This window comes from Trachinotus anak, unplaced genomic scaffold, assembly GCF_046630095.1.
Source record: "Trachinotus anak isolate AG129_WGS33_773 ecotype Australia unplaced genomic scaffold, CSIRO_AGI_Tana_v1 ptg000021l, whole genome shotgun sequence".
Lineage (NCBI taxonomy): Eukaryota > Metazoa > Chordata > Actinopteri > Carangiformes > Carangidae > Trachinotus > Trachinotus anak.
In genome coordinates this window covers 15,518,264-15,535,755 of record NW_027273872.1, presented here as the reverse complement: position 1 = coordinate 15,535,755, position 17,492 = coordinate 15,518,264, and the positions used below count along the sequence as shown (strand labels likewise).

Here is a 17,492-nt window from a genome sequence, read left to right as displayed (position 1 = left end):
GGCATGTGAGTAGTTCCAATGTGGTCAATTAACTGGAAACCATATGTCTTTCATGCCCGTGGGATTCATTTAAAACAGGTCACCTTATATCAGTCCATGTTCAGGCAGTTCCAGACTTTACTCTGCAGAGTTGTGCAGTTAACTCAGTGACCCTGACTTTTGCCAGGGGCCCCAGGTTTAACCGCTATGTTACTTTGGATTATCCCTCTTATTCAGTTGCATTAATTTTAACCATGCATGATCCTGGGTGGATTTACAAAAATATGCAGCTGGGTGGAAATGTACTGACACTGACACCCAAACCTCTTCTCAAAAAAAAAATGTATTTGACCATTTTATCACAAAGCTTTAGAAATACTGAACCTTAAATCCTTGCCTCACAATTTCTGTTACTGTTTAATGGAGCTGCATTTGAATAACCATTTACTTTGATCACATGTGACATTAAAACAGCCAACATCCTGCAGCATCTCATAGCAAAGCTATGCGGATGATTGATTTTGCCTTAGTGTATTCCTCTTCGGGATAGCAACAGCATCTTCATCCATTTGCCCTTTTGTTTGGGGGAGTCACCGGGGAAGCCTTGGTAGCACGGTAAGCCAATCAATAAAAGGCAAAGCAATGAAACCACCCCCCTTTTGACAAAATCCGTCCAATTAGCGCGTCTTTTTCATAGCTTGGGCGTTCCCATCCCCCACCCACCCTTTGACACTGCCCTACCGGAGCTGTGTGGTTGAGCGAAGTGAATGACGTCTCTGCATTTACGGGCCGCCGACGCAGGGCTGGGTTTCCATTTTCAGAGCGAGTTTCGGGGGGGATCGTCAACATGGAGCCGGAGATGGAGGACAAAACGTTGGAACTGATGGTAAGAACCGTTTCGATATGGCATCCTGAATACCCGAAGGTTTTTAGTATTAGTTTTATGTTGGGGGAAGCGCCGAGGCTCGGTTCGACGGCAGGAACGGGCTGAGGCGGCTTGTCGGGAGAGGTGGAGGAGAAAGGAGGGGGGACCAGAAATTAGAGGGAGGGCCTGAATTTATCGATACATTTTGCTAAGAATGCTCTGCATAGTGGCCGGATTGATTAACAAGACCTGGACATTAGCACCCGATAAATGTAAAACATATGTTCTTTTGGGTGAAATTGGTCATCGGCGGGGAAATTAGAGGGCTGATGTCCAGTCGTCGGCCGAAGACAGCCGAGGGTTCTCGGGGAAGCGTTCACTGCGGTGACGCTGCGCCACTTTAACTGGGCCCTGTCTGATACTTAGCCATCCAGCTAACACTGACTAGAAGGCGATGAACCACGTAAATTTACGGGTATGTTATTTTATCTAGTATTTCGAAGACAGCCTAGATGGTAATAGATGTGTGGAACAGTCGGTCCGTTTCCACAGCACAGCGGATTGGTGTTAATATCGTAGCAGGACGCTGCTTGTCTGTTTATATTTTTAAAGTGCGTAGAAGGAAGTGTATTGCTTTTCATTCACATAAACGAGGTAGCAATTAGCTTAATAGCTAGCATGCTAAAAATGCTAGGTATACATGACAGCAATTTCCATACCAAAACAGTCAATTGGTCAGGGCGATAGGAGCTCTTTTGGTCACCAGAAACATAAATTATCAGTATAATACCGTTTTCCTGTATACGCGGATAGATTTGGTCAATAAGTAACATAGGTTTCTTGTGAAATGATTAGCTACCTTTATATGCTAGTCAGCTAGGCTAATGTTAGCTTAACAATAGCTAACATTTACGTTGCAGGGGTCAAAGTGGTCGTAAAGAAGACATCAAATAGGGAAACGCTCAAATGTATTTTATCATTTAAGTTAGACATCAATAAAGTTATAGCGTTAGGTATTCACACTCCGTATCTGAAATACCGCACAGCCTTCAGTTTCCTAAACAAGCAAATCAATTGTATTGTCATGCAGACATGACATATATGCTGAGAAAACAATATTCTGGACAGTTTAGTAGATTTCATGGACCACACATATCCTGAGGGACATAAACGTACCTGAGTGAGTAGTTTGTGCCTATTTTTTTGGTTTAGGGTGCTATACACAAACACAATAGATGTTTATAGACCTTGAATAACTATCGTTGAGAGAAACTAAATTCCTGTGTAGTGATAAATTACTGATGGAGACAGCCAGTAGATTACACTGTCACCAGACTTTATGAAGTTGTTTAAAAGATCATCCAATTTGAACAGCGAATTCAAATTGCTAAATGAAAACATAAGAATGAATACAATATAATAGATACACTGTTTTTAAAATCTTTAATTGATTACTTTATTTTGGTCTTTATTGAAATAAATACATAATGTTTTTTTTTTTTTTTTAAGAGTTTAAATGGGTATATAATAATAGACATCAATGTTGGAAAAGATTATAAGTGATCATAGAGAATGAAAAGGGAACCTGCTGTATGCAGCCCATGGGTTAGATGAATTCTGCACCTCATCTGCACTTAAGCTGAGGAAATATTATACTCAGGTGCAGGGTTTGGGGACTACAGAAAATTTTGAATTTTGTCTGAGTTGTGTCTGTGTATTTAATTTTATTTTTGATTTCTTTGTCCCAGTGTTATTCACTAACCACTCATGAGAGTGGGGATGGCAGAACAGTGGGTGGGGTTTTCTGTCAAAACAAGAGTGACAATAATTGACAATTAATCCCATTGCCCCTCCCTCTCCTCTACCTATCCCCACCCAGTTCATGTCTAATAATGCTTCTGTGTGTATGTTTATCAGTCTGTATCTTGTGTGTGAAGGAGTGTGTGTTCCTGCGCTCACTGTGCCAATGTGTGTGTAGCTCTAATACTGGTTTTTCCCCTCACTATCCCCCACCTCCTCCCCTCTTCTTCTCTCCTCACCTTTGATGATTACACATCCACCTCCTCTCAATTTCAAACCAAACCTTATTTATTTATTTATGCATTATTTTTGAATTCTTACACTTTTCCACACACCACCTGTCCTGTTCCTTACCAACTCCCCACCACTTCCATCCATCTGTCCATTCATTGATCCATCCATTCACTTCCCTCCTTTGGTTTCCTCCTCCCAACTTCCCTCATAAACCCCCCTCCTCTTTTCCTTTACTTGCCATCTCTGGTCTCTCGCTCTTCCCTTTCTCCTCCTCCCTCACCCTGTCCACTTCGTTCTCCTCCTCCCTTCCTCCCTTCCTCTCTCTCTTTCACACAGTGCTCTGTGCCTCGCTCTCTCTGGCTGGGCTGCTCCTCGGTGGCTGAGAGTTTGTGTGCACTCAGGTGCCTGCAGAGCATCCCCTCCACCCGGGCTCACAACCAGGTTCTGCCTCTCTCCTCTTAATTCTGCTGCTCCTCCTCCTCTCCCTTCCCTTCCTCCCTTGCCATCTCCTCACCCTTCACTTTTCTTCGCCCACTCCACACGACTCCTCATACCACCTTGGTGCGGACAGCACCCACTCACCCCTCCTCACCCTCCTACCTCCTCACCTTCCGTTGTCCTTTCCTCCCTGTTGGAAGCACACTGCTCTCAGGTTCTTCTCTGGTGCGTCCTCAATTTTGCTCTGTTTGAAACTGAATTTTAGCAGTACAAACTGTAATTCACTTCTTTATAATCAGGTCAAATCACAGCTCTTGCATCTAAATCAGGCCCCAGAATGCATAAGAAGTCAAACGGTGATTGTGCGCCGTAACATAAACTGGACACTTTTACAATCACCTGAGTTTGAATAGTAACTACTTCCTAAGTAGTTTGGAGTGAGTGGAGAAAGGATGTGGGGGGTACCAGAGAATAACCCCACATTGAGGAGTAATGTTTTCTCCCCTTCTACCTGGAGGTGTGAGGGCCGAGGTGGGGGTTCTTCCTTCAAGCTCTGAGAGGCTACATGCTTGCTTGCCTGCCTGCCTGGCCAAACCTGGTCTGTCTGTTTTTATTTCTCCTCCCTTCTCTTCTTCTACTCTGCATGATCATCAACACCAACGAGCCCGTTTTGGCTTCTTGTCCTGTCTGCTTTGGTCTTGGTACCTGACCTTTTTGTTTTTGTTTGTGTGGTTGTTTTAGTGGCAACCACTAATATGTTCTCTGTTGGTTTTGCTCTCCACCTGTAGCAGCATCACCAAGTTAGATGGATAACTGCAATGAGCAAAACCTGGTGCAGCTTTTCCTCACAAATTTGATGCGGTTCTTGGTTTTACTTAGAAATGAATATCTAGATAACTTAGCAGTCCTGTTTTTAAGATAGATCTGTTGGAAACCACCGATGGCAATTCTTGAGCCTCTGTAGAAACACTATCAAATGGGCTATTATACTGGCAGGCCTATATTCTAGCTTTTTTGCCAACATAGCCATTTTCAAAGACTTTGACCTTGGCTCTGATATTCAATAGCACTGACCCTCTCCTAGGTAAAGGCCCTGTGTGTCCCATTCCCTCAAATTAGCTTTTGAACATGTTTGCTTAAAGGGAAAATACATTTTTAGAAAGAATTCCACACATAGAAGAGAACCTGCAAATAATAATGATACATTAGGCCCTTTTTGGTGTGTTTCACATGTAGTTATGCGTTGACAAGGTTGTGCTGTTCCTGCTCATTTCTGGAAAGTTTGCAGTGTATGCGTTACAGAGCCTTTATAGTTGATGGACATGCTAATTTGATGAAAATGTTTCTAACATGTTGGGTGAAGATGGCCTCCTAATGTCAGTAGTCTAGCATATCCTCAGTCAGAACTGAAACCAGTTGAGCACAAGATAAACACTAAAGATTATCAGATCTCTTTGGTGGTGGTGTATGCATGAAGTGATGTATGTATAACAGTATTGCTGCCTTACTCACTATGACTTCCAAAGAAGTATACATGCTATGAAAAACCTGCTACTTACCTAATGAGGCAGATATATATTTTGCATATGATGATGATGTTAATTATTTATTATAAATTGGACAAATGGTCTCTGTCTCTCACTCTGTCACTGTCAATATGTGATTTCTGCCATAACCCTGTAGTTAGAATGACTCAAGTTTCTCAAGCTTGCACTTGCAGTGCACTTGTAAAGGACTCGGATCATTGTAAGACTTAAGATATGCTAGAAATGGATGGGATCTTGTTACTTCCCAGTTTTTTCTGTCCTCTGTATGTGCTAGAAGACCACTATCTGACTTGAGTTTCATTACAGTCATGCTTGAGCTTCTGCCAGTGACATACCCAAGATGCTGCAGTTTAATTTCCTGTCCAGACTACTTAGCCCACATCAGACAAGCAAGCAAATAGATTCCTTTTGTTGCAGTGCTCAGTTTTTTTCACTCCATATGTGTGTATGCACGGGTGTTTGTGCGTGCACGCCTCAGAAGTCATAATGGTTACCCTTCCTTGGCTGTGTTTGTGGCACTCTTGTGTCCAGCGCTATCCACACCGCTGCCCTGGCTCTCACAGTGCCTTTAACACAGACACAAAGATACTTAAACACTAACCTGCAATATTTCTTTGTTCTGTTCTTTTTCTACAGAACACGTCAGGGATGGAGTCACAGAACCTCGTGGACGATCTGTCGCCAAAGAAGAACACAGTTCTCAAGGTGTGTGTGCATCTGCTTTTTTGTTCTTGGGGTGCGAGTGGATGAACCTTTCATTTATCCATGATCACAACTTGCTGAAGAAATGAATCTGCAGCTCAGATTACTTGAATTCACTGTAAACCAAATATTACTGTATCTGCTGTGCAGGAATAATCCATAATGCATTAACTTTTAGGTAAATCTCCCAGACAAGGGAGCCTTCATGAAAAGGTTGATGACATGGAGTTTAAAACTTTCATAGGCTTAAAAATCATTGAAAATTTGAGAAAGTAAAATTTTAATAATATTAAATTGGATGACAGACTGTGACACCAGACTTTTTATGGATGTCTTGTTCCCTTTATGCCTCCATTTGAGTAAACACCACACACTGATGTTGACAAATGCTCTTGACACGAACATTTATTTTAAAGCATTATTTTCTCCTGCTCCCGCACATACAGCCTCGCCACAGAGGGCTTCTAGTGGTGTAATGAACTTTCACCCTTAGCAATGAAAATTGATTTTGAACTTAATCCATTCTACAACATCCTGCACATAGACTGTGATAAGGCCCACCACAACAACTTTATGTTTCAATCCCCATTTTAATTTGACATACTCACTTCAGCAATAGAAAAATTATTGTGTGTTATTGTGTTAGGGCCACTGTGGTAACCAAATTTCAAATCAAATTTAAATAGTGTTTTTCAGTCATTCCCAATGTAAGATTTACACCTTGTTGTGGCAGTAAGTGCGCACTGACTCAGCAAATGTTAAATATATTCACCCAGTCTACAGGTGACACCACCATCCAGTGTTTTCTCTATATGCAAAAACAACACATTGGGCAAGAAAACTTAGTGTACAGCTCAGATTAGTTTCTATGTAATACCTTGAGACAGGGAGAGTGCCCCCACTTCACTGACTGCTTCATATAAATCTCTCAAATTTCATTCTTTTAAAAAAACGTCAATAAATCTGCATGTGCCCCTGTCTATTTAGCTAAGTAATGGTCCTGTTGTGGGGCCCCGCAAGCGTCCATCAGAGGGAAACTATGAGAAGGAGAAGGAACACTGCATCGCCCTGTTTGACCAGTGGTCGGAGGCCGACCAGGTGGAGTTTGTCGAGCGCCTGATCTCCCGTATGTGCCACTACCAGCACGGCCACATCAACTCCTACCTCAAACCCATGCTGCAGAGGGACTTCATCACTGCGCTGCCAGGTACAAATAGTACAAATAGAGAGGATTATTTGAAACCGATTTATCTTCCAGAATTGATATCTGCCCTCCCAAAAGTGATGAAGTTGATCATTGTTGTTGAGAGTAAATGGGGCCCTCATCTAATGAACACTGCAGCAACAAAAAATAAATAAAGCTGCAGAGATTTTACACTACAAATGGCATTCCTAAAATTTTCACCTAGGTTTCTGTTTCAGATTCTTTTGGGATTTTTTATATTAAAAATAAATACCAATAAATTCACAGATTATTTAAAAATAAATAAATAAAAAAAACATAATACAACATAATAATGAGCCTTAGGCGAAGAGAAACCGACCAGATGAAATCCTATTAATTTTCGAGCAAACATTTACACAGCTCCTTCCCTCCCTCTCTCTAGCCCAAGGCTTGGATCACATAGCGGAGAACATCCTGTCTTTCCTGGATGCGCGCTCGCTGTGCTCGGCAGAGCTGGTGTGTAAGGAGTGGCAGAGGGTCATCTCTGAGGGTATGCTGTGGAAGAAGCTCATTGAACGCATGGTCCGCACCGACCCGCTCTGGAAAGGCCTGTCTGAGAGACACCAATGGTGAGAATTAAAAAAACACACACAGAGGGGTGGCTCTCCTACTACTGTATCACATAAACATAAAAATGCCTCACAATGACAGAAATTAAGTGGATACTGGTTGAGAATAGAGGTTTACTATTTGTCTCCAGACTCCCTGTTTGTCTTGTCTTTGGTATTTAAATTAGGATAAAGGCTGAGGAAGAGGAGGAGGAAGTAAGATTAGACTTTGTTGGTCTTGAGCGTCTATTACTGGTGAAAAATATTCCAAATGGACACAAAGCAGCTGTCACTTACATATTTTTCTTCCCCACCAGGGAGAAATACCTGTTCAAGAACCGCACATCAGAAGTCCCACCCAACTCCTACTATCACTCCCTTTATCCCAAGATCATCCAAGACATAGAGGTAAGACACAACAGCTAAATGGATTTTAGTATTAACTAAACACATGTTGTGTAGACTTTAATAACTTTGCACAACTTTCATTATTACACCAGATAATTTTTTCCTTCTATGTTGAAAATGCCACATTTTTATATGTGGGGACTGTATTGAAGTATTTTGTAACAAAAACTGAATCGAGTGACTCACCTGGACTTTGAGAGTGACCTAACCTGCATCACTGAACTTCACTTGGCTTCTTTATTCCTTTGAAAGGGTGAATAGACTTTTATGCAGTATTTCATTAACCAGTGGGAAATTGGTTAAGCTAATAGTGTTTTAATATGCAGTAAGTGTATTCACACTTGCGCAGCTGCTTCATTTAGACAGAATGGTTTGCAAATGTTGCTTCACTCACACAGAAATCTAAATCTAATCATGTTACTCTCACGACCACTTTCCACCTTGTTAGATCTCGTATGTTTCTGTCCCTTCTAATAACATTACGTTGTATGATATTTGACTCTGTCCTAGCTGTTAAAATGCAGTTTTTTTTTCTGTCCTGTCTTTAGATGCCTCCTGTGCTTGTGTTTTCTTTCTCATTGTTTCTCCCTCTTCCCTCCAGACTATTGAGGCTAACTGGCGGTGTGGCAGACACAATTTGCAGAGGATTCAGTGTCGCTCAGAAAATAGTAAAGGGGTTTACTGTCTCCAGTACGACGACGACAAGATCATCAGTGGCCTTAGGGACAATTCCATCAAGGTATGTGTGTTTAAAGTTAAAAATGTCTAGGACAGTTTATTGTCATCTTTTCCTCTGCATGCTGCCACCCGCTGGCCCCTTTCCTAACCATTCAGTTTCAAAGCTATCTCACAGGTGTGTACAACGGATGTATTAGCAGAAACGTTTTCAATTTAATAAAAGACTGTTTGTTTCATCATATAAGATATAATTTCCTTTTGGTCTAACGCCAACAAAAAATCATTTCATATGATTGTAGCTGATAGCACCTGTTCTGTACAACAACAAAGCAGCAGGGTGTGAATCTCATCAGAACCAGTTGATTTCGTGACTTCAACTGTTTTGCCCCACCACTATGTCGATCTTTTTTTGATGACTCAAGTGTCTTGATCTTTCAGAACTGATATATTTGATCAGTATCAGAGCCTGATTGACATTTCAGTTGTGTCAAAAACTAGAGGTCATAGAGGTGGCGAAGCCAGTTTCAAAAGTTTCACAACTTGTTGTTTCCTGCCACTGAGGCAGTAAAAACATTCTGTAGGCATGTACCAGTTTGCCCAACCGGCCCAAACTGACTTGTATAAGTAATTAACATTGATCCCATTTGTGTGTTTAACACCAGCAGTGGAGAGAGCCAAAAGTATTGTGAGAAACACATGTATACTGTGTGTGTGCGCATGTGTGTGGTTTTCTTCCGACCTGTGTTTGTGTATTTATGAATTGAATTTTTTCCTCTGGCTCAGTATGGCTTATCATCTTATTGTCTATGGCGCTGAGCTAAACCAGCAGACACTGAGACAAAACACAAGTGAATTATAGGATAAAAGGGCTCAGCTCCAGACCCGTTGTGTGTTCCACTTATCAGCCTGGCCTGGGAGAAGAGAAGAAGAAGATGATGATGAAGAGGATCGAGGGAGGACAAGAGCGGATTTGTCTTATTGTTCTAGAGCAGGCTGACACACACACCCAGAGAAGAGCTGAATGGCTCTCTTTCGTGCACGTACACACACACACATACACACACATACAGCTCAGCACAGCAGTGGGGAAATAGGGCATGAACAGTGCATGAACACGGCTATAAGAATAGGACATTCTTAGCATGACCTAAATCTGCAACCTTTTCAATACCACTTATTTTTCCTCTTTTTCTGTCCTCTGTCTATATCTTCACCTGCTTCACTCATCTTCCTCCCCTGTCTTCAATATGCTCCTGTCTTTTCTCCTTACAGATCTGGGATAAGCAGTCTCTGGAGTGTCTGAAAATACTGACCGGTCACACAGGCTCAGTGTTGTGTCTGCAGTATGATGAGAGGGTCATCGTCACCGGGTCTTCTGACTCGACTGTCAGGTACAGCACACGTCAAAGCTGTGTCAGCTTGACACAAGATTGACACAGATTGTCAATGATTCACATTACTGAACAGAAAGTTGTTAATCACTGTTAATGAGGCTGGATGTCTGGATGATTACTCCATCATTTATTCAAACTATTTTCAGATTGAACACAACACACTGTAAATCCTTGGCAACTGGCACCTTAATTAGTCAAAAAGCAGAGGGTCATTTATAGATAATAAATGTATTATGCTCAGTCTGGAACGACTGAGCGAGGAACTGTAGAGCAGTCAGGTTATAAGTCAGATATCATGCAGCTTCTTCATATTTCTAAAGGTTGCATACTCACTTGAATTTATCAGTTCATAAATCAGTGTTGAAGTATATAAACACTTGTGTTTCATGAAGAAGTGTACAAAAAGCAGAACAGTTGATTTCAAAGTCTAGAGATTGGGTGTTATGAATAAGTGGGTTTCTGCACTACAGGTTCTGAGTGAAGGGGAATAAAGTCAGGGCAGATACACAAAAATATGCTCAAGTAAAAATACATATCATACATGTCATTAATAAAGCAATTATTAATCATAAATTTCACTTTCAAAGAAGCTTTGACTTATTTTAAATCTTGTGAAAAGAAATTATTTTAGTCATAAGTATTCCTGCTGTCTCGCTTTTAATGTTAAAATGACATGACTCTTTACAAGAGGCAGCTTTGACTACAGTTCTGCTCTTAAAGGGAAAGTGTATCTTTATCTGGTAATGAGATTATTTATACATGTATATGATTTTCTCCAAACTTAAACTTAAAAAAAGGACAGTGATGTGTTGTCAACAAATTCCTAATCGTATTTCTCATCTAATAAGTGGAGTCTCATGCGATGTGTAAATCATTAGTGATTTGTTGCTATGCTATAAAATCATAGTCTTAGAGAATAATCATGTGATAAGAGGATTTATTTTCAGAAGCTATGATCCCACTTATATCTGGTAAAATTGGTATTTTTTAACAAAAAGAATCTGTCATTCTGAAGATCATTGACCAGTTTAACCAGTTCAACCAGTTTAAATTTTTTTCACACCTCATGAAGGTTTTCAGTTTGAGTCATCTACAACTGACTGTATCTGAAGAACACACTGAATAGCCCATCCAGGTTGCAAAATGTACAAAACTACACACTGGCATTGTTTGTATGAAGAGAGGACAACAAAAACAGCAGATTTCAAAACCTGCCTTTAATTTGAGGCAAAAAATGTTACGTAAAATACATCTCTGCTTTGAAACAGGTAGAGTGTAGTTGATTTAAACAATATTAATTTGGAAAATAAAAAATAGAAAATGAATTTCATTATGTCAGTTGATTAATAACGTACAACATACCTTCCTTACACCCTGTCTGTTCATAGTCTGTTGTGTAGTCCCCAGCCTTACTATTAGTTCCCATCCAATCCACAGCTGCTCCGCACAGTCTGGCAGTAAATATACTAGATACAATATATATCGGATGCAATATAAAAGACTGAAGTTTATTATTGTATGAGCTAGATTTACTATCATTACCAGAGATAGTGGGTTATGTTTTATTGCAGATATTTAAAGACCTGGCTTGTGCGTGTACGTTGACACTTGCTTGGCTACTGCACACAGAAGCTCAACATTAATTCTCTTATTACTTCACACTTCAGCCGTACTCGCTGGGCGGTATCCAAGGAAAATGTGACTTCACTTCCTTAGCAACAGCTTGACAGGCACTTTGTTTGTAGGTCTAGTTGTCAGCTTTTCCAGTGTGTTCTGCGTTTGACTCTCAATGCCCAGCGGTGCTGTTCAGTAACATGTTCTTCACAGCCACTCCTCTGTGTGTGTGTGTGTGTGTGTGTGTGTGTGTGTGTTTGTGTGTGTGTGTGTGCATGCACAAGTGTGAACTCTGAGTTACTCCCCATTGTAAAACTAATAAACATGATTCTCTCTTGTCTCCATTGTTTTCCTTTTTCCTTCATTCCCATTGCATGTCTTTTCCACTTTCCATCTTCTTTTCTTTCACTTTGACCACTCTTCCCGATGCCCCCATTTCATTTTTCTTTCCTACTCACCCCTTACCCCTATCATTTTCCACTTTTCTCATCCTTTTGTCATTCCTTCCCTCACTGTCTCACACCTGTCCCCTCTCATTCTACATCCCCATTTTCCTTCCTGCCCCATTCCACTTTTTCTTTTTCTCCCTCTCTCACCTTTGCACTCATTAATTGACCCTGCCATCTCTCCCTACTTCTGTTTTCACTGCCTGCTGTTTCCATCTGCCCCTCCCCTGCTATCTCTCTGCCTCTGCAGGGTGTGGGAGGTAATGACAGGTGAGGTACTGAACACACTGATCCATCACAATGAGGCAGTTCTTCACCTGCGCTTCGCCAACGGCCTGATGGTCACCTGCTCCAAGGACCGTTCAATTGCGGTCTGGGATATGGCCTCACCCACTGACATCAGCCTACGTCGGGTCCTGGTGGGACACCGGGCTGCTGTCAATGTGGTCGACTTTGACGACAAATACATTGTGTCCGCCTCGGGGGACCGCACCATCAAGGTAGCACAAGCTGAGAACTTGATTGAGAAATATTTCTCTGATAGTTGCTGCAGGGTAGGATTTTATTAAATATCATTTACCTGATGAAGTTTTGAGCACACACAGGTTTTTTTCCATATTCACAGTCTTCTATGTTGGTTCAACGGACTAGACAGTGTTTGTTATTAGTTTTCTTTATACTCTACAGCCATTTGTGAATTAAATCCAGAGGTTCTGCCAGGAAAGAAAATTACCAACTTGCAATGTGAAAGATTGAAGGGAAAAAACAAAGGTGGACATTAGAAAGTTTTTAGTATTACGGTGTAAATAATATGGACTAAGATACTTTAAATTAAACTGGATGTCACACTCGTTCTGTAGTTTCAAATCCAGCAAGTGAGTGTTTTGGTTTGTTTGGTAAGTTGTACACATCTGAATAAATACTAGTCATTGTTTTACAAAGCAGTCTGTTTTGGCCCGACCCTCTAGGTATGGAGCACCAGCACCTGTGAGTTTGTGCGCACTCTAAATGGTCATAAGCGGGGTATTGCCTGTCTACAGTACAGAGATCGTCTGGTGGTCAGCGGCTCATCTGACAACACAATCCGGTGCGTATGTGAGACTTGAGCATAAAGCAGCATATTTCAACCACCAAGTTGTTTATGCTGGAGCCTTAAGTGTTACCTCTGTGCTAAAGATGTTTAAAGTTTATATAGTCACATATTAAAATATACATTGTTGAAATCATTTTGAACAATGAATACCTGTTTATTTACTCTTCAAACATCAATGTGGATGTCTTACTCAGAAATTGATGAGGCTGAAAACATTCTGTCATAAAAATATACTTGGCAAGAATAATCCAGGTGTGAAGTGTCATTATACTGTCATTTATTGCTGTGTTTGTATACTAAGGCTTTTCTTTCTGCAGGTTATGGGACATAGAATGCGGGGCATGTTTGCGAGTGCTGGAAGGTCATGAGGAGTTGGTGCGCTGCATTCGCTTCGACAACAAAAGGATTGTCAGCGGCGCCTATGACGGGTGAGTGTAAATACACTTGGTACACTTGGTCTTGGTCTTGTACAGAGACTCAATCTGTTTCTGACATTCTATTGTGTCATGTTTCTCTCTGCAGTAAGATCAAGGTGTGGGACCTGCAGGCAGCCCTTGACCCACGAGCCCCCGCCAGCACATTATGTCTGCGCACTCTAGTGGTGAGCATCATTGATTTGTGTTGCGAATGTGCTAAGTGTCTTCAAACCACAGTTTTTCTAAAAGAATTGGCTTCAAAAAATCGCAGCTATAAAGGATTCTAAAAAAGTCAAACTCCTAACTTCTCTCAAAATGTGATTTTCACATTAGTTTTAACTATTGCTAACGGTTAATTTCACTTATGTGTATCTTGTTGATCATTAAGGAAATATGGAAGAGGTGACCACTCAGTTGGCTCGTTTTAATTCTTTCTTATGCAACATTAAATCCTTATGTCCTGCTGTGGGGGAAGTCCAGCATTTGCCAAACTTTGTTCATGGATATTGTCTCGAAGGGGATGTGGCCCTGTAAAATCAGCACTGAACAGTGAGAATTGGCTGCAAAACAGAACTGAATTCACAAGCTATTGGTCACCCATGTGTTTACCCTGATTGGTTTTTAGAGCCCATGTTCTGCTTGAATGCACAGGATATGTAAACAGAATTTCTTAATGTGTTGTGTGCTTTCAGGAGCACTCTGGCCGTGTGTTCCGTCTCCAGTTCGATGAGTTTCAGATCATCAGCAGTTCTCACGACGACACCATTCTGATCTGGGACTTCCTGAACGTCTCGACCAACGGCCAGTCAGAGGGACGGTCTCCCTCCCGCACCTACACATACATTTCTAGATAGCAGGTAAAAAGACGCTCACACACATTCACAATCAGCTAATGAAAAATGCATCATCCTGCATTATAGATAAGGTTGTGCATAGTTCAGAGAGTCATATTCAGTCAGTAAGCAGACCAGTGTGTGACTAAAGACTCTCTTCTTCTCCTCAGGTGGCGCCATCCACCGCACCCTTCCTTGGAGGAGCCCAGGGCTGATTGACTGATGGGTGCGTCCATCATGGAAAGGAGCCCATCTCTTCTCTTTCCTCCTCGTCATCTCTCTGTCCACCTCCCACCCTGCCCCTGCCACCTCCACCTCCCTGCCCGTTCTGACAGACTCTTAAGCTTGTGCCCATTGCCTGCCAGTACCGTGACATGTACACACAGACACGCACAGACACACAGGTAAACACTGATCAAGATGCCCTACTACAGAACCAATGCAACTCTCCCAAGAAGTTCACCTTCTACTCTTAATTTATGTTTGTAAAGTACACTAATGACAGTATTAACGTAGATCTTATATAAGTCACAAGCTCCCTTTTGTCCCCTTGATAGAAACTTAAAGCAGCTTCTGCTCCTCCGTTTTCAACACCTGCCAAAACAGGTTCCCACAGATATGGAATTGCTTATAGATATATATTTATATATATATAAATATATATAAATGACACACAAACACACACACACACACACACAGTGGCACAGTTGGACAGAGGATGACCGGAGCTGTGATGTGGGAGACAGAGACTCTTTACTCAGCTCTAGGAAAGGAGGGAAGGAAGGGAGATTGAGGGAGTGAATGAGGGAGAAATGCGTTGGGGATGATTTCCCTGCTCCCTCTCACTCCCTCTCACTCCTCCCTGTTTCTCTCTCCACCCTGCCCCCCTCCCTCGCTCCCTCCCCTCTAACCCCCAGAGATGCACACTCGCTTGGAATACGGGGGGCTCACACACTCAAGTTTGCATGAGTGTGTGTTTGTGTATGTGGACTTGTGAAACGGCAGAACAGAGCAGAAGCGTCAGACAGACATGCATGTGAGGTTGCCTTGGATACAGCATCCTGGTACACCTCTGCTTTTTCTTTTTTTTTTTTTTCTCTTTAACTCTTACTTTCTTACTGTTTTTTATTACTGTTATTTTCTAATTTTATTTGAGTATTTTGGTTCTTAGTACAAAAATCATACTAAGCGTAGTCTTCTTTCTCTTTCCCCCTCTCTCTCTCTTACTGTCTTTTTCCTCATTCTTTCTTCTAACTTTGACCCTCTTTCATCTGTCCCTTTCACTCCATCTTTCTCTCCCCATCATCTACGTGCTTGCTTTGGTTATGAGAGAAGCTGGAACTCAAGAGCTCAAATTTAGCTGTAAACGGAGTTGTCTTGTCAAAAATTGTGTTGTATATTAAAAATGATTTTTTAAAGAAGAAAATGACCTTATTGTGAATAAAGTACTTGACAGTGGTGGAGTGTTGAGCCAACTGTAACATGAATGAGTGTCTAATTGTCTGTCTGTTCTTGTCTGTGTGTGTATGTGTGGGTGGATTTGTCCTGCGCTGAATCTCTGACATGTAGATACAACACTCACTAGACCTTTGGTCTCTTCCTTTTCTACCGCAGACAAACAGCAGGGAGCAAAGAATTTGGATAGTTATTTGTGATTGTTCAAAAAACAAATTCTTAACTCAAGATCAAGTTACTATATTTTTCTGGAGCATATTGTATCTTTCAGAGTGGAGTTTTCTCTGTTGACCAACTTAACAGTCACTAAATCAACTGAGCAAACTGCTGTGAAGGACAAAGGAAGATGAAATTAAAATCTCATTGAAAAAGCTAATATGTACTTTCAGTTAAGTTTTATTTTTTGGCAGAACACCTGAAGAGACACTGTTCACACCTCACTTGAATTGATCAGTGTGTTTACACACTCACTAGTATCTGGTTTTGAGTCTTATCCTGGTTTTGACCATATTTGTGATTTGATGCTTAAATGGAGAACTGAAACCCTGTTTGCATGACTGTGTAGCTTTGTCTTGATTGCTCACTATGTTTTGTACCAACAAAGAATGTTCAGAAGCCTGGACAAGGTGCTTACTGTATGTGCTTTAGTTTACTGGTGTGTACTGAAACTCCACGCAGCATATCCAGGTTTTTCAAATCTGGGATAATGTCTCATCCAGGTTTCAGAAGACAGGATATACCTGCACAACACACACTGGTTTAGATCACTACATCAAATGTGATGCTCAAAACTTGCTATGCAATGTACAGACCTGTCATAGCTGCAGTTATATGTCTGATGATCTTGTGTAGCTGTTCTCAAGAGATTATATGCAGTACGCATGCACACTGTTTCTTAAAAAAATTACAAAACTTTGTTAAAAATATAGAAATATGTGTGTGGGTAAAAATGAGAAAGTTAAGTGACTTGACACAAAGTGGCCTTTCTTTGCTTTTCACACATACTGACCCAGAATGGTCAGTCAACTATATTCACTTTAACAATGTTTCAGTCATTGGGTAAAATTAGTTTAGACTGTTGACATGAAACATAAAAATTAGTACAAGTGTTTGACGGCAACAGAAATCTTTGGTTCTGTGACAGTCAAAACATGTATAGAGTAAAAATGTTGCAAAGGCCATTTTACGTCAACTAAGTCATGTTAAACTCAACTGTGTTTCATTTCTAACCACATTTTATGTGTTATAACTCACTGCTAATAGTTTTAACATTATGCACCTGTAAGTAATACTTACTTTTTACAGTTGCTTGAAGTAATTTAACAAGTGTTGGTTTAACTGTGCTGTGCAGTAACTGTATTAAGGATGGCCACCAGGTGGGAGTATGAACTCAGCTATCTCTTACAGCGTAACATGTTTATGAGACTTGGGCTCTGACTGTGTGGTAGCCAAGTTTGGAGTCTAAACAACCTGTTACAGTAGATCACATACTCGCTCTTGTAAACACCATGACTGTGAAGGAGAAATGTATGTTTGAAATGCTTAAAGTGGTGCATTTACACCATTTAAAGCTCAGACGAGTGTATTTGAGCTCTGTAATACGTCTGCCTGGTGACTGTACAGTGTGTATCCTCTCAGCTAGGAGAAGGAGGGGAGTTGGCCGGCTGATGGGGTTGGTTTTCTGCATTTCTGGGTTTAGTTCAGTATAGTAGAATGTTTCAAATTCTGGGAATAAGTTATGTGGGATGGATTTGTGCTTGGTGGAGCACCATTAGTATATGATGTGTGTATGTGTTGGATATGGGTGTGTGTGCTTC

At 41.1% G+C, this 17,492-nt stretch overlaps 1 protein-coding gene across 2 annotated transcripts; it reads left to right on the top strand.

Moving 5' to 3' along the window:
- The first annotated feature begins 709 nt into the window (after nt 1-709).
- fbxw11a (F-box and WD repeat domain containing 11a) lies at nt 710-15,707 on the top strand. Of its 2 annotated transcripts, none has more exons than XM_071458614.1 (13): nt 710-865; nt 5,500-5,568; nt 6,553-6,772; nt 7,173-7,359; nt 7,656-7,746; nt 8,348-8,485; nt 9,697-9,815; nt 12,129-12,378; nt 12,847-12,965; nt 13,289-13,399; nt 13,494-13,572; nt 14,080-14,244; nt 14,391-15,707. In XM_071458614.1, the coding sequence occupies exons 1-12, from the start codon at nt 827-829 to the stop codon at nt 14,239-14,241; spliced, it is 1,584 nt and encodes a 527-aa protein (XP_071314715.1). In that variant the 5' UTR covers nt 710-826; the 3' UTR covers nt 14,242-14,244; nt 14,391-15,707. The 2 variants fall into 2 exon arrangements, with proteins under 2 accessions (XP_071314715.1, XP_071314716.1); XM_071458615.1 differs by lacking the exon at nt 710-865 and adding an exon at nt 1,067-1,319.
- The last annotated feature ends 1,785 nt before the right edge of the window (nt 15,708-17,492 follow it).

Bases quoted from the DNA above. Each gene is read 5' to 3' on its own strand.
- fbxw11a (XM_071458614.1), top strand. From the start codon at position 827: ATGGAGCCGGAGATGGAGGACAAAACGTTGGAACTGATG. The intron at 866-5,499 runs GTAAGAACCGTT...CTTTTTCTACAG, and splicing joins ACAAAACGTTGGAACTGATG to AACACGTCAGGGATGGAGTC. The intron at 7,360-7,655 runs GTGAGAATTAAA...CTTCCCCACCAG, and splicing joins CTGTCTGAGAGACACCAATG to GGAGAAATACCTGTTCAAGA.